The sequence below is a fragment of the Lepus europaeus genome, chromosome 18 (genome assembly GCF_033115175.1).
Source record: "Lepus europaeus isolate LE1 chromosome 18, mLepTim1.pri, whole genome shotgun sequence".
Lineage (NCBI taxonomy): Eukaryota > Metazoa > Chordata > Mammalia > Lagomorpha > Leporidae > Lepus > Lepus europaeus.
This window is the reverse complement of record NC_084844.1, coordinates 41,358,139-41,379,226: the sequence shown is the minus strand read 5'-3', so window position 1 is coordinate 41,379,226 and position 21,088 is coordinate 41,358,139. Positions and strand designations below refer to the sequence as shown.

Genomic DNA, 21,088 nt, shown 5'->3' with positions numbered 1-21,088 from the left:
GATGCTAGAAGTACAACTGATGTCAGTGGGGTTGGTTCCTCCAGAGGGTTCAGAGGGTTGTGGGGGAAGCATCTGTTCCAGGCCTTTCTCCTTGTCTTCCTGTGTGCCTCTGTGCACTAATTCTCTCTCTCTTTCTCTTTTTGACAGGCAGAGTGGATAGTGAGAGAGAGACAGAAAGGTCTTCCTTTTGCCGTTGGTTCACCCTCCAATGGCCACCACGGCCAGTGCGCTGCGGCCAGCGCACCGCAAGGCGGAGGATTAGCCTGTTAAGCCAGGGCGCCGGCCTCTCTCTCTCTTTTTTAAACATTTATTTATTTGAAAGGCAGAGTTAGAGACAGAGAGAGAAAGAGAGATCTCAATGCTGGCCCCACAAATTCCCCCTTTTATAAGGAAACCAGTTTGGTTAGGGCTCACCGTAATGTCATTTTAGCTGTTTATCACTGAAAGAACCTCTCTCCAAAGAGGCTCATTTTTTTTTTTTTATGATTTATTCAAAACACAGAGACAGAAAGAGAGAGAGAGAGAGATCTTCCATTTGCTCTAGTTCATCCCCCAAATAGCTAAAACAGCCAGGTCTAGGCCAGGCTGAAGCCAGGAACCTAAAATTCCATCTGGGTATCCCACGGAGCTACAGGAGCCCAGGCACTTGGGCCATCCTTTGCTTCTTTCCCAGGCACACTAATTAGCCACGGCACTGGCCGGATTTTTTTTTTTTTCTTGCCCAATTGTTCTGAACAAATCTTTAGCACAAGCACTGAGTAGAAGTGAATGAAGCCAGCACCGTGGCTCACTATGGCTAATCCTCCGCCTTGCGGCGCTGGCACACGGGGTTCTAGTCCCAGTCGGGGCGCCGGATTCTGTCCCAGTTGGCCCTCTTCCAGGCCAGCTCTCTGCTGTGGCCCGGGAGTGCAGTGGAGGATGGCCCAAGTCTTTGGGCCCTGCACCCCATGGGAGACCAGGAGAAGCACCTGGCTCCTGGCTTCGGATCAGCGCGGTGTGCCGGCTGCGGCGGCCATTGGAGGGTGAACCAACAGCAAAGGAAGACCTTTCTCTCTGTTTCTCTCTCTCTCACTGTCCACTCTGCCTGTCAAAAAAAAAAAAAAAAAAAAAGAAGTGAATGAAGATCTTTTTCTCCACTGGCTCACTTTTTTGGTTTTTGTCTTTGGCAGGATACTTGGTACTATGTAGAATTCCCTTGTATAGTTGTTCATGTTTGGAAGTATAACTTCCTGTACCACTATCCTACTTCAGAATATGTTTTTCTCTGGCGACCAGGGTTACTGTCACATTTTCACTAATTGCCTTTCTCTAAGCCCCTGCCAATGTACAGTCCACACTGCAGCCAAAGAGTTATTTCTAAAATACAAATCTCATTCAGCTTTCACGCTTGTCAACTATGTGACATTTGGGTAAGTTATTCTAGCTCTCTCAGCCTGTTTGATCTGATCGATACCAGCACGCTGACAATAATGGCGCCACATCACAGACTTGAGGAAAACCTACCACAACTCCTGGCCAACAGGAAGTGCTCCAAGGATGTCTGCTCTAATGTTTGCCCTTTAACAGCGACACATAACATTACTAGCTCATGCTATACGCCAAACCAAACAGCATTAAATGCAGCCGGATGAAGTTTAAGTGCTTTGTTCAAGGTCAGGCCGCTCGGCAGGGGCGCTGGTCGGAATCAGAACGCAGGCACCGGACTCTGAGCCACCTCTTATTTGCATTGTTCTCCACTTGCTATCTTAAAACTCCACCGTGGCTTCGCAGAGACCTCAGCACAGAACTCGTCAGAATGTTCACGGAAAGCGCAGGGCTTCCCTTTGCCAGCTTCCGCAGGCTTCTCTCTCGATGCCAGCACCTTCCGTGTGCGCGCCAATCCCACTAGGGGCCCAGGTTCACGGACCTGCACCCTCTGCTCTCTGAGTGAGCTCGCCACTCAGCCCTCGCTGCTTCCTCCACTGACCTTCAGAGCAGCTTTCTCCGCACCCCGTGACCGCCGAGGCGTGCCAGGCTCGCCCCGCTCTGAGGTCCTACCGCACTGGCCACACTGCCTCGTGGTCTGCCACCACTGCGCCACAAGGCAGACTTGTCACTCTCCTCAGGTAGCACGTAGTAGGCACCTTACCAACACTTATTAAAGGAAAGATTCACCTGGGCAACTAACAAAAAGTTGGGCGCTATCTCAATTGTCCCTTACTTGCAACGTGCCTTTAATTACACTGGTAATTCTCTTTCGCTCTCTATTTCTCCTTCAAGTCTAACGCGTCTCGTTGTACCTAGGTGGCCGGAACCGCTTTCAAAAGAAACCCGCCGGGAGCAGGCGGCCCGGAACCAGTAGGCACTGTCCGCCAAGGCGGGCGGGACCGCCTAAGTCGACAAGATGGCGCCCGCGAGTCCCCACCCACTCCGGGAGGCGGACTGCGTGCCTGGCCCCGCCTCCCGCCGCAGTGCCCGACGGGAGGCGGAGCCGCGAACGAGGGTGTCGGCCATTTTGTGTCTGTTTCCTGTGGGACGCGGTGGGAGCCGTTGGGTCGGGAAATTGAGCGCTCTTTTTCGCTCCGTTTCTCCTGCTTTTTCCTTTTTCCTTTCTGCTTTGTCGGTAGAGCGCCGTTATGGGTCGCAAGAAGAAGAAGCAGCTGAAGCCGTGGTGCTGATATCCTTTGTGGTTCGGAAATCGAGGCCGGGCCGGGTGAGGCGGACCGGGAGGCCTGGATGTGGCCTGTGGCGGGGAGCGTCCGGGGTTTAGGCCTCGCGGTGGGTGGCGTGGTGACTGGAGTAGGGTCGGAGAAGGCGTCTCGGGAAACGAAGCCCGTGGGCGAGAGGCTGTGGCGGTTGTGGGTCGTGGGGCTCCATGACTCAGGCGGATCGAGCCTGGTGCGGTTGGCCGTGTGGGAGGCGGCCTGGACCCCTCCATGAAGGGCAGCGTCCCCGCAGGACTGTTCGGCCGCGCTTCCTGTCGGGCGATGATTCCTACGAGGGACTTTCCTCGAGTGTAATGCGGTGATTGGGTCCATGGAGGATTCGGGAAGGGCTTCCGGACTTACCCACTTGTAATTTTTTTTTCTTTTCCCCTTGCGGAATCGGTGCTTTAGGACAGACAAGGTAATCAGCCCTGGTTTTGAGCCACCATCACCGCGCCCTTTTTTTTTTTTTTCCGGCCTGACAGGAGAGCTATCTTCTCCAGTCTCACCCCAAGGCGCCTTAATCTATTGGAAGCGTCTTATTTGGCAGAGTTTTCTGTGTTCGTTACCCAGCCTTGTAGGACCCGGGGGTGGGGGTGGGGGAGGGGCTGTTTTAATAGGAAAATGTGGCATCCTTTCAATGAGTTTCCCGGAAGCGTTCATGGACTTTTCGTGAAGATTTCCTTACACCTAAAAATGGGTTTGTTACGGAACTGTTTATAATAGTTGAAAACCAGCTTAAAATCGATCACGAATTTTGTAATGTTCTGTAACTATTATCTAAGTAAGAATCAACAGCCTGACTGAACTCATTTGTGAGTTCAGATACGTTCCTTGGCAGCGTAAATTAAAATGAAATTGCACACAACTTTGTGGATGGTCCATTTGAAATTATGTATCGTTCACCGCAAAGTTAATTTTAGTTCTAAATATTGATAAATTTCTAGGCTTTTTTTTTTTTGTATCTAATGAGTTCTGTCTTGAAATCAGTTTTGCCGTGACATATTATTGAAACTTTCTATCTTTAACGCATTTGTAAGTATTTAACACAAAAAACCTAACGTCTCTGTGTAACACAGGAAGTTAATAAAAGTATATTGCTGATCACTGAAATGTGTTTAGGATGATGAAGAGGTGCTTCTAGGAAATTTAAGATACTGAAATTATATGGCAAGTGTGATCTCTGTGTAATGAATATCAAAACCAGATTTTTGTAAACTACTGTTTTGGTTATAGTTGACTACATGTTACTGTTATTTCTGTTCCCATCATGACACACTTACGGACATGATCATAGTCCTTGTTAAGTTAGTTTGTACCTTAACGATATTGATCAGGTATTGTAACAGAGATTTTGATGATGAGAAGATCCTGATACAGCACCAAAAAGCAAAGCATTTCAAATGCCACATATGTCATAAGAAATTGTATACAGGACCTGGCTTAGCTATTCATTGCATGCAGGTAAGTGATTTTTATCTGTTTAATTTCTATTCCCTTGTAATTTCAAAACATGAAAGAAGAACCTTAAATTTTTCCTTGACAACTGTAGTTTTTTATTTCCTGCAAAAGAAAACCAGCTAGCTTTAAAAATGTTTTTATGGTTTTTTTTTATTTATTTTTTTTTATTTTTATTATTTTTTTTTTTTTTGACAGGCAGAGAGGACAGTGAGAGAGAGACAGAGAGAAAGGTCTTCCTTTTGCCGTTGGTTCACCCTCCAATGGCCGGCGCACCGCGCTGTTCCGATGGCAGGAGCCAGGTGCTTCTCCTGGTCTCCCATGGGGTGCAGAGCCCAAATACTTGGGCCATCCTCCACTGCACTCCCTGGCCACAGCAGAGAGCTAGCCTGGAAGAGGGGCAACCGGGACAGGATCGGTGCCCCGACCGGGACTAGAACCCGGTGTGCCAGCGCCGCAAGGCGGAGGATTAGCCTGTTGAGCCACGGCGCCGGCCAAAATGTTTTTATGGTATTAAGAATGTAAATTGGCTTTTTTTTTTTTTTTTAAGATTTATTTATTTGGAAGGCAGCGTTGGAGAGTCAGAGAGCTCTGTTAGTTCACTCCTCAAATGTGGCCTCAATGACTAGGGGTGGGCCAGGCCAAAACCAAGAGCAGGGAACTCCTTCCTAGTCTCCTACCTGGGTGGCAGGAGCCCAAGCACTTGCGCCATTATCCGCTGCCTTCCCAGACACATGAACAGGAAGCCGGATTGCCAGTGAAGCAACTGGCACTGCTGTAAGGGGTGTTGTCAAAAGCAGTGTCTTTTTTTTTTTTTTTTTTTTTTTTGACAGAGTGGACAGTGAGAGAGAGACAGAAGGGTCTTCCTTTGCCGTTGGTTCACCCTCCAATGGCCGCCGCGGTAGGCGCGCTGCGAAGGCAGGAGCCAGGTGCTTCTCCTGGTCTCCCATGGGGTGCAGGGCCCAAGCACTTGGGCCATCCTCCACGGCACTCCCGGGCCATAGCAGAGAGCTGGCCTGGAAGAGGGGCAACCGGGACTAGAAACCAGTGTGCTGGCGCCACAAGGTGGAAGATTAGCCTGTTGAGCCGCGGCGCCGGCCAAGCAGTGTCTCAATCTGCTTCAATTAACCGCTACAAAAATGCTGGCCACTATACATTTACTTTTTTTTTTTTTTTTTTTGACAGGCAGAGTGGACAGTGAGAGAGAGAGACAGAGAGAAAGGTCTTCCTTTGCCGTTGGTTCACCAATGGCTGCCGCGGTTGGCGCGCTGGGGCCGGCGCACTGCGCTGATCCGATGGCAGGAGCCAGGTGCTTCTCCTGGTCTCCCGTGGGGTGCAGGACCCAAGGACTTGGGCCATCCTCCACTGCACTCCCTGGCCACAGCAGAGAGCTGGCCTGGAAGAGGGGCAACCGGGACAGGATCGGTGCCCCGACCGGGACTAGAACCCGGTGTGCCAGCGCCGCAAGGCGGAGGATTAGCCTAGTGAGCCACGGCGCTGGCCTACATTTACTTTTAAGCATTGTGTTCTTGCTTTCTACCAGTGTATGCTGACATTTGGGAGTGAAAAAAGGCAGACAAGATAAGTTTCTCTGCCTGTCAAGTAAAAAAAAAAAAGTAAACTTACATAGATCACTTTTACTCCAGTGACACTTAGATTTTTAAATTAAAGATTAAAAAATTCCATTTCCTTAGTCACATCACAACCCTGTTTGCAGTGCTTGGTAGTCATCTGTGAATAGTGGATGACTATTGTATTGGGATAATGCAGACAAAGACTATTTTCATTAATCACAAAAAGTTATTTACAGGACAGCACTGTGCTAGGTACAGTTTTAGGTGCTGGGTATACAAGAGAGAATAAAAGTCTTTGCCATTGTGAAGTTTAGATTGATATTGTGGAAGAAAGCAACTTATAAATACTTAGTTTTATGTTATTACATGATACAGAAAACTAAAACAGGTAGGAGAGCATAGGGTGGGCCATGAGGTAGTTAGGAAAGACCTGAATAAGAAGTTGACATCTGAGCAGATATCTGAAAGGAAATGAGGTAGACTGTCTGGGAAGCATCAAATGGAAGGCCTTCATGTCAGGAATATTCTAGAATGAAGACAAGAGGTAGCATCTGCTACTTTATGTAAGAGGGATTGCTGTATATTATAAGCCATTTCCTTTAATTTTGAATAAATTGGGTTTGAATAGATATAATATGCTCTGGGAATGATTAATTCTGGCCAAAGGGTTGAAAGTAGACTCAGGGTACAGTGAAAACTGTTGAGACCTGGAATATTCCTGGTAAGAGTTGATGGTCAGAGACCGGAATTTACTGATTGGATTAGATATGTGAGGTATGAGAAAAAGTGACGAATCAAAGAGGGTTGGTATTTGCTCTGAGCAGTGTGAAAAAAGGAGTTAACATGTACTGAGATGTGGAAAGCCACAGGAAGAAATAGGCTTAGAGATGAGACTAAAATTGTGTAATTTTGAGAAGGACTTTTGAATATCGTTATGGAAGTCTTACATAAGCAGTTTATGCAGGTCTGGAGTTCAGTGAAGTTGAAAATAGAAATTTGGGAGGATACAGTAAAAGAATGGCTAGTTTAAGCCTTGATACTAGGAGTTCTTTAGGCAATATGGTGGGAAGGGAAAGAGGTCTCTGCCCTGGGTCACTACCAGCATTTCGGGGCCAGAATATGAAAAGAGCTCATCCAAGGAAATTCAAAGAAAATAAAGAGCAGTGTTCTGGGAAGCCAATGAAGTATTTCAAGGAGTGAATAATTGAACTGATTTCAGTGCTAGTGGTTTATTTTAACAGTCAAATGCAAGTGAGAGGGTTGAGATTGGATTTAATCAAGTTGAGGTCATTTGTCACTTTGGCAAGAGAGATTTCTAGAATAATGAAGACTGCGAAAATTTCATTAAAGTGCTTTGAAAAGAACAGGAGAGAAAGTAGAGGCCCTCTTTAAGGAGTTGTGTTCTAGAGAAGAGCAGAGAAATGGATTGGAAGCTGGAACATTACATGAGAAACTGTTTTCATTTTTAATTAAGTGCTTTCATTTATGCAGTCTTATTTTCACAACAACAGCATGGCAGTTATATCTTACATACTCTAGTTTTATATATGATTATCTCCACAGAACATTAGTAAGTTAGCTCACTGTAGATTCTCAGCAGTTCCTGCTCCTATTCTTTCAGTCACTGATGACTATGTGACTTCTCGTTAGGGGTCTGTGAAATACAGTTGTGCCTGTACCATAATGGGAAAATTTTAATCAAATCATTTTCCTGTACTTCTTTGTATCTTTATTGTTGCCTTATCTCTTAGATGTGAAGATTAATGAAGTATATGTCTTTAAAGAGTGTTATGAGTTTCATCTGTAGTTATCAAGAATGGTAACATTCTAAAAAATTTGGAAAGCAAAATAATTAAGACACTGGTTGAGCAGTTATTAAGTAAATGTTTTTCTGGCTTGAGTCTAGCTTGGCAAAATTTGTTCAGGTTTGTGGGTTGCACATGTTTGATAAGGCAAAAACTGTACAGTGAAAAAATGGTCCTAAAATCAGCAAATGTTTTCAGAGCCTTTTTGCTTTGTGGCTCACTAAATAAATTCAAAGTTATAAAGTAACAGGATTGTTGTTATGAAAATGTTAAATGCCGCCAGGAACTGACTAAGCTAGGAACTAATTAGTTGTGGGTGACACTAATTGTAACTTACAGTTTGTAACTACAGGCTTGCCTCAGGATCCGTTCTTGGAGAATTAACTTTACTAAGTAAATTAAGATGATGTTTCATGGTTTTAGTATCTGTGAATTTGGGTACAACTAGTGATCTATTGTAATCATTCGGACAGTCATAAACTTGAAAGATTATTGAGTCTTTAGTATATGTTAGCCAGGTCTTTTTTTTAGGTTCTGCTTCTATCCTGCTAATATGAACCTGTGGAGGCAGTTCAGTGGTTTGGTCATTGCCACCAGTATGGGAGACCTGGATTATGTTCCAGGTTTCTTGGCTTTCATCTGGTGTTGTCCAGTCTGACTGTTGCAGGCATTTGGGGAGTGAACCAGTGGATGAAGGATCTCTTTGCTATCTTTATCTTTCTCTCTCCCTTTCAAGTAAGTAAAAATTTGTAAAAATTTAAAACTTAGGCACTCTTGTTTACCTAATGGAAGATTTTTGTGTTTTTTTTTGGGGGGGGGGCTCTTTTAATGTTAGGTGCATAAAGAGACAATAGATGCTGTACCAAATGCAATACCTGGGAGAACAGACATTGAGTTGGAAATATATGGCATGGAAGGTATTCCAGAAAAAGACATGGATGAAAGACGACGACTTCTTGAACAGAAAACGCAAGGTAAAGATTAAGATTTATTTGTTACACATTTTTACTTCTCAGGTACAAATGTAATGGTAGATGATTTATTCAGAATTCTAGACATTTGAGTTCTTTTTTTGTTTATATCTTACAGTTATTGCTGTTGTTTAACTTGGAATTTGAAGCTGTGCACTATCGGGCTTGGTAGAAGCAGTTACCTAAAAAAAAAAAAAAATTTAATTATTTGTTTGAAAGACACAGAGCCATCCTGGTTCACTCCCCATATGCTCAGAACAAACAGGGTTGGTCTGTACCAGGCACAAGCCAGGATCCAGGAGCTCCATCTGGGCTTTCCACAAGGTTCTAGGAACTCAAGTACTTAAGCTATCCTCTGCTGCCTTTTCAGGCACATTATCAGGAAGCTTAATCAAAGAGTGTCTGGGGGCCGGCGCCGCGGCTCACTAGGCTAATCCTCCGCCTTGCGGTGCCGGCACACCAGGTTCTAGTCCGGTCGGGGCACCGATCCTGTCCCGGTTGTCCAGCTCTCTGCTGTGGCCCGGGAGTGCAGTGGAGGATGGCCCAAGTGCTTGGGCCCTGCACCCCATGGGAGACCAGGAGAAGCACCTGGCTCCTGCCATCGGATCAGTGCGGTGCGCCGGCCGCAGCGCGCCTACCGCGGCGGCCATTGGAGGGTGAACCAACGGCAAAGGAAGACCTTTCTCTCTGTCTCTCTCTCACTGTCTGTCCACTCCGCCTGTCAAAAAAAAAAAAAAAAAGCAACACAAAGAGTGGCTGGGACTCAACCAGGCCCTCCAATATAGGATGACTTAATGCATTGCACACTACATGCACCCTGTGGAAGCTGTCAACCATACATGAAATTGTTTCGAAAAATTTTACAAAGAAGCCAGACCTCTCCTTCATTGTTCGCCTTATTGTGGTGGAATAGAAAACTGCTTTTTAAATAACAGGATAATCATTTTTCCTTCCATAGGGTAGGGAAAGGATGTTAACCTCAGTTAAGAAGAGTAGTTTTAGTTGGCCCTGAATCAAGACCAGCAGTTTGCTGAAGCTGTTGGTTTCAAGCAGGAGCCTAAAGAAATGTCTTTCTATGGTCTGTTGACCATTTCAGAACTTCTGAAATGTAATGGTCAATTCATTGGGAAGAAACACCGGAGTTGTTGGTGATAGATGTGGGCTAATATTTATTTTTAGTCTTTGTACTGGGATTCTAAAAGATTTGTATTTATCTCTGGATTCTTGATTTGCCTTGTTCATCAGATTATAATGCCGTAAAATTATTATTAGCAAAAAATGTGAATGATGGGTTTTCCAACCAAAACAAAAGGACGATGTTGATATTGCATTGTGAACTTCTAGTATTGTAGTTTTGTATGATCAGGACTCTTATGTATTTTAAACTTCATTCAAATTAGTAACAATGGTTCCAAAAAAAAAGAGTAGTTTTGGAAGAAAAAAAATCTCATGAGCTAATTGCACTGAAATATACTTAAATGTAGACTGTCCTAAACTTGATTAGATTTTACCTCTATGGGAAGAGTTAATTAGAACTTTTTTAGCAGAGAGTCAAAAAAAGAAGCAACAAGATGATTCTGATGAATATGATGATGACGACTCTGCAGCTTCAACTTCATTTCAGCCACAGCCTGTTCAACCTCAGCAAGGTTATATTCCCCCAATGGCGCAGCCTGGATTGCCACCAGTTCCAGGAGCACCAGGAATGCCTCCAGGTAGAACATAAGGTTTCTTAAAAGTTAACATTCTTAGAACTTTATTGATATGATGTAGAAGTATTACTTTCTGTCTCAAGCTCCTTAATGCTAATTTGTAATTTTTTTGGTTGACATTCCTAATTGTAGGCATACCTCCATTAATGCCAGGAGTTCCCCCTCTGATGCCAGGAATGCCACCTGTTATGCCAGGCATGCCCCCTGGGTAAGAAAACTCTTAATTGCCTCCCGGGCTTGTGCCTAGTAATGATCTTTTTCAACTTGAATGTTACGTGAATGAAATACTACTTTCTGGTTTTTTTTTTTGTTTGTTTGTTTGTTTCTAGAAGGTATGGGCTCTGTAAGTTTTAAACTTGTCTAATAAAGGGGTCAAAGTTAAGGAATACAAATTTGCCTTTGAAGACAGTAGATTTTGGGTCTCAGGGTGTATATAGGCAACCATCTGCTTCAGTTGCTTTGGCAGTAATTAAAATGGTTGTAGGTTTGAGTTTGAGGTTTCAGAACTCTGTGACACTTTGTGGTTGTGACAAGAAGCAAACTCTTGTAATGATTTATTTGTTGAAGCATCAAAACATTTTATATATGAGGTGCTCTTGCCCATCACTTTAGCTTAAATATTGTTGGATTTGAGAGGTATACAATACACTTTCCCACTGTATTTTGAAAATCACAGTTAGATTTTGATTTTGTCATACATTTTCACAGATTGCATCATCAGAGAAAATACACCCAGTCATTTTGCGGTGAAAACATGTAAGCATCTCATTCATAATGTAATTCAGGAAGTATAATCATGATGTCATTTTTTGTGTGTGTTTAATGATATCTATTCAGTTGACTTCAGAAATTTTCTGAACCTTCCTAAAATTTGTAGAATTTGCAAGCTGATTGACACAGGTCTCTTAAAGGAAAGAATAGAACATATGTGAGGGAGTAGTAACAGATCCATTAAAAGCATTTTCTAAGTGGTCTTAAGAGTAATGGGACCTGGTAATACCGGTCAGTATTTAAGAGAATATTTTTAGTTTGGCCAAATGACATGCTTATTTTTTAATTTGATATCTTTCATTTTCTGAAAAAGCACAAAATTAAACATGGACAAACTTGTAATTTTTAAGTGAATTGGATGCTGATATTTGAAGGTGAGCACATATAAGGGAAAGAAATATGAATTAAAAGTCACGCTGTAGTGTTAGGTAGCTATTCTTGGGAAAAAATGACCAGTTTAATTTTAACTACTTAATTTTGGTAGCAGTATGTTCTTACTCAATAGTGTACGTTTGTTTATTATTTTCCTTTTGAAAACTCTATCACCTCTAAAATAGATTGCTTCCTTTTTTTTATAATCTGTGTGGATATTTTCTAAGTGGAACCAAAGGTGATTTTTGCTTTTCAGTTACACATGTTTTAGATGAGGCCTCCTGTACACATTAAGGGAAATACGGTACTTCTCAATGACTTTACATTTTTTGTCAACAAAACTGATTTTTCTTTTGCTGGTAAACCTAAGAGTTTGCTGGTTTGTAGAGGATTTACTTTTTCTTCCCATAATTGTACATAGTTATTAGGTTACAAGCGTGATCATTTGATACTTGTGTGTAATGACCAAATCAGGGTGATTAGCACTCACCTCTCAAGCATACAACAAAGGATTTATTTTGATAGGATTGCTGTAGTGTGTGGTTGTTCTTTCAGCTCGATTGATTTCAACATTAGAGGTCAAACTCAAGTCTTTTGTCTAGTATTGTTTCAGGCTTTAGCCAAACTATTTTCAGCGATTTCTTTTGGCAGTTAACTTCAGTTGTTTCCTGATATTTGCTTTCTAATAGAATGATGCCGATGGGTGGAATGATGCCACCTGGACCTGGAATACCACCTCTGATGCCTGGTATGCCACCAGGTAAGACATACTAGACAGTTTCCTTTTAATATGATAAGCTTTATTCTGTTTCTTTTTTGTTGTTGTTTGTTTTTGGTTTTTAAGCTTTCATTTATTTTGTTTGAAAGTCCGAGGTAGACAGAGGGAGAGATTCACTCCCGAGATGGTTGCAATGGCCAGGGCTGGATCTGGCTGAAACCAGGAGCTTTATCCAGGTCTCCCACAAGTACTTGGGCCATCTTCTGCTTTTCCCAGGCCATCAGCAGGGTGATGGATCTAGAGTGAAGCATTCGGGACGTGAACCAGCACCCATATAGGATGGTGGTGTTGCAGGTGGCAGTTTCACCTGCTATGCCACAATGCCGGCCCATATATTCTAAGTTTTTAGACAGTAGACATGTGGGCATTGATGCAGGCCTATCGATTTTTAGGAAGACAGTTAAGATGCCTTGAGTACTGGCTCCAGCTCCCAGTTTCAGCTTCCTGTTAATGGGGACGCTGGGAGGCAGTAATAATGTCTCAGGTATTTGTGTTCCTGACACCCACATAGAAGACCTGGATTGAGTTCCTGGCTTTCTTTCAGACATTTGGGGAGTGAGAAGAAGCACAGTGGTTCATTTCTGCTGCATTCTTGGGTGCTCTATTAAAAAAAAAAAATGGGTGTATTGATATTTGAATTAGAAAATTAAAAAAGGGGTTTTGAAATTAGTCACAGAACCTATGCACTGAAGCTTCTATACTTCATTAATTGTATTCATAAAGAATGTATTAGAAGGGCCAGCGCCGTGGCTCACTTGGTTAATCCTCCACCTGTGGCACCAGGTTCTAGTCCCGGTTTCTCCTCTTCCAGTGCAGCTCTCTGCTATGGCCCAGGAGGGCAGTGGAGGATGGCCCAAGTGCTTGGGCCCCTGTACCCGCGTGGGAGGCCAGGAGGAAGCACCTGGCTCCTGGCTTCAGATCGGGGTAGCTCTGGCTGTAGCGGCCATTTAGGGGGTGAACCAATGGAAGGAAGACCTTTTTTCTCTCTGTCTCTGTCTCTCTCTCTCTCTAACTCTGTCGGAAAAAAAAAAAGTATTAGAAAAGTAGTATAGAGTATTTTAGTAGAGAATATTTTGGCGAGTAATAGAGAAATACAATCAACTGTTAGTGTAAGCATTTATTATCTTAAAGCAGTAGGCTCAGAGATATGAAGAACCCACTTTTTTAAAAAAAATTTATATAGTTATTTGAAAGGCAAAATGATGAGGAAGGGGAGATTTTCCCATTGCTGGTTTACTCCCCAAATGGCCACATCTGGGTCTGGACCAGGTTGGAGCCAGGAGCTCTATACTGGTCTACATTGGTGGCAGGGGCCCAAGCAGTTGGGCTGTCAGTCACTGCCTTCCCAGGCACATTATCAGAGAGCTGAATCGGAAGCTTATTAGCTGGGACTTGAACTGGCACTTAGGTATGGCATACACTTATGGTGCAAGTAGCAGTTTACTCTATTCACTCCCAACACCAGCCCCAAAGATTACCCATGCCTCTTTTTTTAACTTTAAACTTCGCTGACCTTAACTTTTTTCCCTCAGAGATGTAATTCAGTGATTCTGGGATGGCTCAGACAAGAAAGAATGTCAACAGCAATGTGCTTGAAAAGCAAAATAACTTCCCTAGAAATTCAACATATCACTGGTCAGGAACAGATGTAGTGAACCCCTTAATTGTGAGGGAACCTGAGAAATCCGGTATTTTGACATTACAACCTATAAAGTAGGAGGCACAATGTAGGGAGAGGGATTTGGTTCCCTAAGTTAAGTGTGTCACATGAGACCTACCTATTTCATTGCTTTTTATTGAAATTGTAAATTTTTATATATTTACTTGAAGGGCACTGAGCTCGCATCTGCTGGTTCATTCCCAAATGCAATAGATGAGACTAGGCCAGGTAAAGCTAGGAATTCATGTGGATTTCCCACATTACAGGGATCCAGGAATTTGAGCCACATCCTATGGTGTACATTAGCAGGAAATTGGACTTGCCCAGGGAGTCAGAACCCCATCCTTGGCTTAACCCCTAGGGCAAAGCCCACCCCCTGCCACTCAGCTATTTTATGCTAATACATTTAGTTTACATTACATAGCATATTTGGAAGTATACAAAGGAAGTTGACCAAACAACAGGTGAAAAACAGAAGCAGTGCTAAGGTCAAGTCATTGCCAGTGCAGCCTTTAATTTATAAGAAACAGCTCCACATGCATTATGCTTTGGGATATGTTTTGGAAATTTAAAGAAATATTCTATAGTGATTTGATGTTCATTTGATAGCATGAAGCAGAAGATGTTTTTGTCTTTTTTTTTTTTTTTTTTAAGATTTATTTATTTGAAAGGCAGAATTACAGAGGAGGCAGAGAGAGGTCTTCATCCGCTGTTTCACGCCCTCAGATGGTTGCAATGGTCTGAGCTGTGTCAATCCGAAGCCAGGAGTTTCTTCCAGGTCCTCCATGTGGGTACAGGAGGACTTGGGCCTCTTCTGCTTTCCTAGGCCATAGCAGACAGCTGGATCGGAAGTGGAGCAGCTGGGCAGCAAAGACAGTAGCCTTACCAGCTGTGCCACAGCACCAGCTTCATAGTACAAGTTCTTAAGTTGTGTAAAGGAAATTTGAAGAATGCATGAATAATACATTTATAAAAATTTATTTTAAATGATTAAAAGAATCACTTGGAAAAAAATTCTTAAATTTATTTGAGGGGCCAGTGTCGTGGCCTACCTGGTAAAACCACCACCTTCAATGCTGGTATCACATATGGTCACTGGTTCTAGTCCCAGCTGCTTCACTTCTGATCTAGCTCCCTGGTAATATGCCTGGGAAAGCAGTGAAAGATGGTCCCAAGTTCTTGGGCCCTTGTGCCCATGTGAGAGACTCGGGTGAAGCTCCTAGCTTATGTCTGGCCCAGCCCTAGCCATTGTGGCCATTTAGGGAATAAACCAGCATACAAGATCGATCTTTCTGTAACTGTGCTCTTGAGATAAATAAAAGAGCTCTTTAAAAATTATGTGAGAGGCAGATAAACAGTGTACTCATTTACCAGCTCACTTAATCTAAAAGATTATTGAAATAATTCTTTCAATTATTGAAATAAATGTTTGCTAAATCAGTAGCATCACAGTTTCTAATAATGTCTTATTATGAAGTGATAAAAGTGAAAGTTTGAGGCATGATGTTGGAAGGGGAAAATGCCCAAGTGTTTGAGTTTGTTCAGTGCATTAACTTTGTAGAATAGAAGTATTTTTTTCTGAACTAAATGTTTCAACAACTTAGTCTGCTCAACATTTCTGCAGGTATGCCTCCCCCCGTTCCACGTCCTGGGATTCCTCCAATGACACAAGCTCAGGCTGTCTCAGCGCCAGGTATTCTTAATAGACCACCTGCACCAACAGCAACAGTCCCTGCGCCACAGCCTCCGGTTACAAAGCCTCTTTTCCCCAGTGCAGGACAGGTAAGGTGAAATTCTTGAAAAGGAGTGCACTTACATTTAAATTTAAATGTAAAGTGCAGTAGTTTATAGAACTCTTTGAAATTGTCATAGGTCAATTTTTTGTTTATATAGCTTTAGTATAACTTACTAAAAAGTAATCCTTCCTCTTCATTATTTAGATACATTTATTTCCTCTACTCATAAAAGGTTGAATGGAGCAGCTGAGTATTATTTTTTCATAGCTGTGAACTTTTTTAGCTGTAGTTAGAAATTAAAGCTTAATTTCTTGGGGCTTATTTATTAAAGATTTATTTGAAAAGGAGCATCAGAGAAAGAGAGATATTCCAGCTGCTGGTTCACTCTTCAGATGACAGCAATGGCTGGGGCTGGGCCAAGCCAGGCCTAAGTTAGGAGCCCAGAACTCCATTTGGGTCTCCCACATGGGTGGCAGGTGCTCATGGACTCAGGCTATTTTCCTATGCTGTCCCAGGTGCATTAGGGAGCTGGAACAGAAGGGGAGCAGGTGTGACATGAATTGGCACCTATAAGGGATGCCATCATCACAAGCAGTGGCTTAACCCATAACCCACTCTGCCACAACCCTGGCCCCAATATCTTGGTATTTAAACACATGGTAATGTTTGGAAGTCCTCCATTAATCTGCTGAATTTTAGTGGAATGAGACCAGAGTCAAAGATGACATTCTAAATCATTTCTTGGGCTCTTCCTCTAGTTAAGAACAATGATAGACCGTATTGTAGTCTCACTGGAAGAGCATTTTGTAATGACTTTTGGCCTAGTCACACTTGTATTTCCTAGTGGTTTTGTATTCAAAACTTGTACAAAACTCTCTCCAAAACAAAGTGAAAGATATTTGTTATATATATATAGTATGAGCATTATGGTTGAAACCTTTGCTTTTTTATGTTTTATTTAGAATTAAGATTAGAATGTGTTTTTTTAGATTATCCTTTAGATATTTCCCTTTTTCAATTATTTTTATTTCCTATTTATGCATGCTAAATTAAAAACATTATATTTAAATACCTTCTAATATTAAGTTAAGCTTTTGTGGAGGGTGAAAATTCTGTTTATTGAGATGTTCAATTTTTTTGACAAAAAAATCATATAGAATTGAATTGAAATGTCAGTATTAATGCATTCTTACTGTCAGCTTAAGGTGCTGTTCTTGAAATATCAGAATGTAAAACACAGTTTTTTTAAAAAAGAAATTATGGTTAACTACATTTATTGGTATAGAAATTAAAAAAAAATTTAGGCTGTTGCTTTCACTTTGTTGTAAATGCATTAATTGCCAGCCTCTAAGTCACAATTGATTGCATTGAATTTTGCATTTACAAAGATGCAATCTATACTAAAAAGTCTACCACATGGCTTATTTTCAACCATTTGTTTGGAGACTTTTCATTGTTTCCTTTCTTTTATGCTACAGATGGGGACACCTGTAACAAGCTCAAGTACAGCTTCATCCAATTCAGAAAGTCTGTCTGCATCTTCTAAAGCTCTGTTTCCTAGCACAGCACAAGTACGCAGGAAGTTGCAGTTTAAAATTGTTAAAGTGGCTTTATAACTTAACCCTTTGGACCCTACTTTAAAACTAAATCATTCCCAAAAATGTTTAGTTTTTTAAATGTAAAGTTAATGATGCTAATCAAAATTTCAAGTGGTATTTGAAAATTTGAATTCATACTAACAACATAATGTACCCTAAACTCTTATGGTTCTAAAGGGTTAAAAGCATGTAAGCATTAAATACCTTATAGTGGCCAATGATTAGTCTGATGCATGATTAAGCTATTTTGATTTATACTGTTTAATGCATCAATTCGATATAAGGAAATTTAGTGCTCTGCATTTGGTTCTAAAGTTGACCTAGCCTACATGTTTAATGTTTGGTGTTATGAAAAGTAACGCATTACAGGTAATTTTTTACTTAAAAGATCCTTCTAAGTTAACCCTTTTGTCTATGTTAAACATCTGGCCATTGCTAATTCAGAGGGAATTGTGTTACTATATATAGAATACTTCTAAAGGACATATCTGTGTGTCACTGTTGATACTAACTATTCATGCTATATATTTTGTTCAAACTTGTACTCTGTAGTTTTTAACTATTTTTTGAGCTGTTTATTAATTACTTTATAAGCAACTGATTTAGAACACTAAAAATACAACACATGCTATTCTGGCATGTGATATTATTTATTTCAGCAGTCTGGAACAAATAAGTACAAAATATTATAAATTATTGATGAGGTAGAAGACATCTGAGAACTTAACATTTGCTATGTCACTTGTTTCCACTGCTGTGATGTGACTTTAATTCAGCATCTTTTGATATTAATGGGTTACCTTGAATTTTGTGGAACATTATCGTATATTAACTTTTTGTTTTAATTTTATGTAGTTTTGTTCTTTAATGTGGGTATCTTGTTTGTAATTTAATCTGCCTCTACATATTTGTTTTAGGGTTTTGAAGTTTTGTTAATGAAGGATTGTATTTTACAGGCTCAGGCAGCTGTCCAAGGACCTGTTGGTACAGATTTCAAGCCCTTAAATAGTACCCCTGCAACAACTACAGAACCCCCAAAGCCTACATTCCCTGCTTACACACAGTCTACAGCTTCAACTACTAGTACTACAAATAGTACTGCAGCTAAACCAGCGACTTCAATAACAAGTAAGCCAGCTACGCTTACAACAACCAGTGCAACCAGTAAGTTGATCCATCCAGATGAGGATATATCACTGGTAAGTTTTTTTTTTATCTTACTAGCAGCGTCTGGTTGAAAACTGTTGTAGCATCTTGTCCCTTTGAAAAGTGTTAATTTTATTCAGGTGGTCTTACCTGATTTAATAATTGCTAGTGACTTTTACTGTTCTCATTTATAAGAAACCAAAGAATCTATAAACAAAATGGATGAATGTTGAATGCTTTGGTCTTAGATGCTGGTCTTACATGCTATCCTCCCTTCCATATAGGTAGTTTATAAAAGACAGTGAATTGGGTTCTTATTCCTTTTTTTTTTTTTTAAGATTTATTTATTTATTTGAAAGAGTTACAAAGAGAGAGGAGAGGCAGAGAGAGAGAATGAGGTCTTCCATCTGATGATCTACTCCCCCAGAAGGCTGCAACGGCCGGAGCTGTGCCGATCAGGAGCCAGGAGCTTCTTCTGGGTCTCCCACATGAGTGCAGGGGCCCAAGCACTTGGGCCATCTGCTGCTGCTTTTGCAAATCCCTGGAAGCCCATATAAAGGAATTCATTTGCTATAAGAAGTATTTAGCAGTCTGATAACAATATTTGTTCAGTAGACAGTTTACTGCTAAAAGAATTTATAATTCTATAAAGATGTTAGCTATGCTTCAAATATATAAACAGGTGAGGTTTTTTTTTTTTTTTTTTTTTTAAGGCGTCAGGGTTTTAGAAAGTTGAACTTGTTGGCCGGTGCCGTGGCTTAACAGGCTAATCCTCCGCCTTGCGGCGCCGGCACACCGAGTTCTAGTCCCGGTTGGGGCGCCGGATTCTATCCCGGTTGCCCCTCTTCCAGGCCAGCTCTCTGCTATGGCCCGGGAAGGCAGTGGAGGATGGCCGGGCAGTCCTTGGGCCCTGCACCCCATGGGAGACCAGGAGAAGCACCTGGCTCCTGGCTTTGGATCAGCAAGATGTGCCGGCCGCAGCGGCCATTGGAGGGTGAACCAACAGCAAAAAGGAAGACCTTTCTGTCTCTCTCTCACTATCCACTCTGCCTGTAAAAAAAAGGAAGTTGAACTTGTTTGTGTGGTCAAGTAATTTTTAAGAAAGTAAAGGTAAAAATTTTATATTAACTTTATGAATAAAAGTTTTAGATGCTTGCCTTTATGTTTAATGAAGCTCTGCATTCAGATTCTTAATGTTGTGCTTATTTTTATTCTCAGGAAGAGAGAAGGGCACAGTTGCCTAAGTATCAACGTAATCTTCCTCGACCAGGACAGGCTCCCATCGGTAATCCACCAGTTGGACCGATTGGAGGTATGATGCCGCCACAGCCAGGCATCCCACAACAACAAGGAATGAGACCCCCGATGCCACCTCATGGTATTGCTCTTATTATTTTTATTTTACTTACTGAATTCTTTTGAGTCTACACGTAAAAATATGAACTTTATCTACAGAATACATTGTATTTTGAAGTATAGTATATACCCAACTCAATCTATTTTTTTGTGTTTTAACTGTGTTTTTTAGGTCAGTATGGTGGTCATCATCAAGGCATGCCAGGTTACCTTCCTGGTGCTATGCCGCCATATGGGCAAGGACCGCCAATGGTACCCCCTTACCAAGGTGGGCCTCCTCGACCTCCGATGGGAATGAGACCTCCTGTAATGTCGCAAGGTGGCCGTTACTGATCTTACTTCATCCAGTCTAATAGGTTTGGAGATTAAACCTTTTCTCAACTTGTGCTGTTTATATAGCCAAGCTTCCGTCAATAAGGCTTCATTGTGACTTTAACAAACATAATCTTCCCAGATACCAGGAACTATTGGACATTTATTTTACATGGGAAAAATTATTTGGAATAATAAAGCAGGAACTTTTCCTGAAGTTGCAATTTATACTGTATGGCTTCTTTTTCATGTTTCATCTAGGTTTTTAGAAGTGAACTATAGTAAATTTGGTTCGTTAAATTGTGAAGGCGCTGGAATTACATGAACATACCACCTTATTAAAGGCAAGTTCTGTAAGCTTACATTGCTATTTGTAAAGTTATGCCTTCACAGCATTTCTAATGCTGTTGGACTTCAGGTCCCCAACCTAGCTTGGTGAGGGCTGTAACTGTTTTCAAGTACCTGTACATTGGAAGTCTGAATGTGTAACGATATTTAATGTATTTAGAGTTCCTCATGTTGCAGGGTTTAAGAAAGCTGACCTACGGAGGTCATGTGACTTTTCTGTACTGTTAAACTTCATTGTAATAAAATGAGAGAAAAATTCATGCCTTTTTATTCATAACCCAGCTGTGGACCACTGCCTGAAAGGTTTGTACAGATGCATGCCAAAGTAGATGTCCACATAATAAAATTCATAGTTTCCAATGCAGTTTTTCTATATCACTGGATTCTGTCTTGAATTATAGGTTTTTCCTTAGCTGCATGTCCTAAACTGGGTAGTATATATAGAAATGTATGTTAATGGTTTAGTTAACAGAAAATCTTTGATACATATGAGTCATTATATAATGGGTATGAAATCTTTATGTTATGTCATCTTTCCACCCTTTATGGTGTCAGTTGATTTCAGAAGTCATAGGCATTTAAAATGTAAACCTTAATACTTTGGCCTGCTGAGATATTTAGAGCCTAGTGCCAGACCTGTTCATTTTCTTCTGATTCTGAGCCTTCAGTACTGCATGGACCTCAGAAGCTTTTTAGGTGCAAACTTCTAGAAGCTTAGGTGCATGCAGTAATAGTTGCTTGTGATGATAATGGGTTTGTATGTGTCCTTAGTGAAGTAATGGATATCTAAATCTGCCTCTTTTAAAA

At 41.5% G+C, this 21,088-nt stretch overlaps 1 protein-coding gene and 1 non-coding gene across 8 annotated transcripts; both read left to right on the top strand.

Moving 5' to 3' along the window:
- The first annotated feature begins 2,479 nt into the window (after positions 1 to 2,479).
- ZNF207 (zinc finger protein 207) lies at positions 2,480 to 20,645 on the top strand. Of its 7 annotated transcripts, none has more exons than XM_062216461.1 (12): positions 2,480 to 2,656; positions 4,022 to 4,148; positions 8,357 to 8,495; positions 10,040 to 10,207; positions 10,337 to 10,412; positions 10,913 to 10,960; positions 12,037 to 12,107; positions 15,410 to 15,567; positions 17,000 to 17,092; positions 18,076 to 18,318; positions 19,484 to 19,643; positions 19,794 to 20,645. In XM_062216461.1, the coding sequence occupies exons 1-12, from the start codon at positions 2,616 to 2,618 to the stop codon at positions 19,952 to 19,954; spliced, it is 1,485 nt and encodes a 494-aa protein (XP_062072445.1). In that variant the 5' UTR covers positions 2,480 to 2,615; the 3' UTR covers positions 19,955 to 20,645. The 7 variants fall into 7 exon arrangements, with proteins under 7 accessions (XP_062072445.1, XP_062072444.1, XP_062072447.1 ...); XM_062216460.1 differs by having other exon boundaries at positions 10,037 to 10,207; XM_062216463.1 differs by lacking the exon at positions 10,913 to 10,960.
- LOC133747395 (small nucleolar RNA SNORA2/SNORA34 family) lies at positions 9,495 to 9,631 on the top strand. Its single transcript, XR_009864348.1, has one exon. It is a non-coding gene; the product is annotated as a small nucleolar RNA SNORA2/SNORA34 family (small nucleolar RNA).
- Positions 20,646 to 21,088: the final 443 nt, after the last annotated feature.

Bases quoted from the DNA above. Each gene is read 5' to 3' on its own strand.
- ZNF207 (XM_062216460.1), top strand. From the start codon at position 2,616: ATGGGTCGCAAGAAGAAGAAGCAGCTGAAGCCGTGGTGCTG. The intron at 10,961-12,036 runs GTAAGCATCTCA...GCTTTCTAATAG, and splicing joins TCATTTTGCGGTGAAAACAT to AATGATGCCGATGGGTGGAA. The intron at 19,644-19,793 runs GTATTGCTCTTA...TGTGTTTTTTAG, and splicing joins ACCCCCGATGCCACCTCATG to GTCAGTATGGTGGTCATCAT.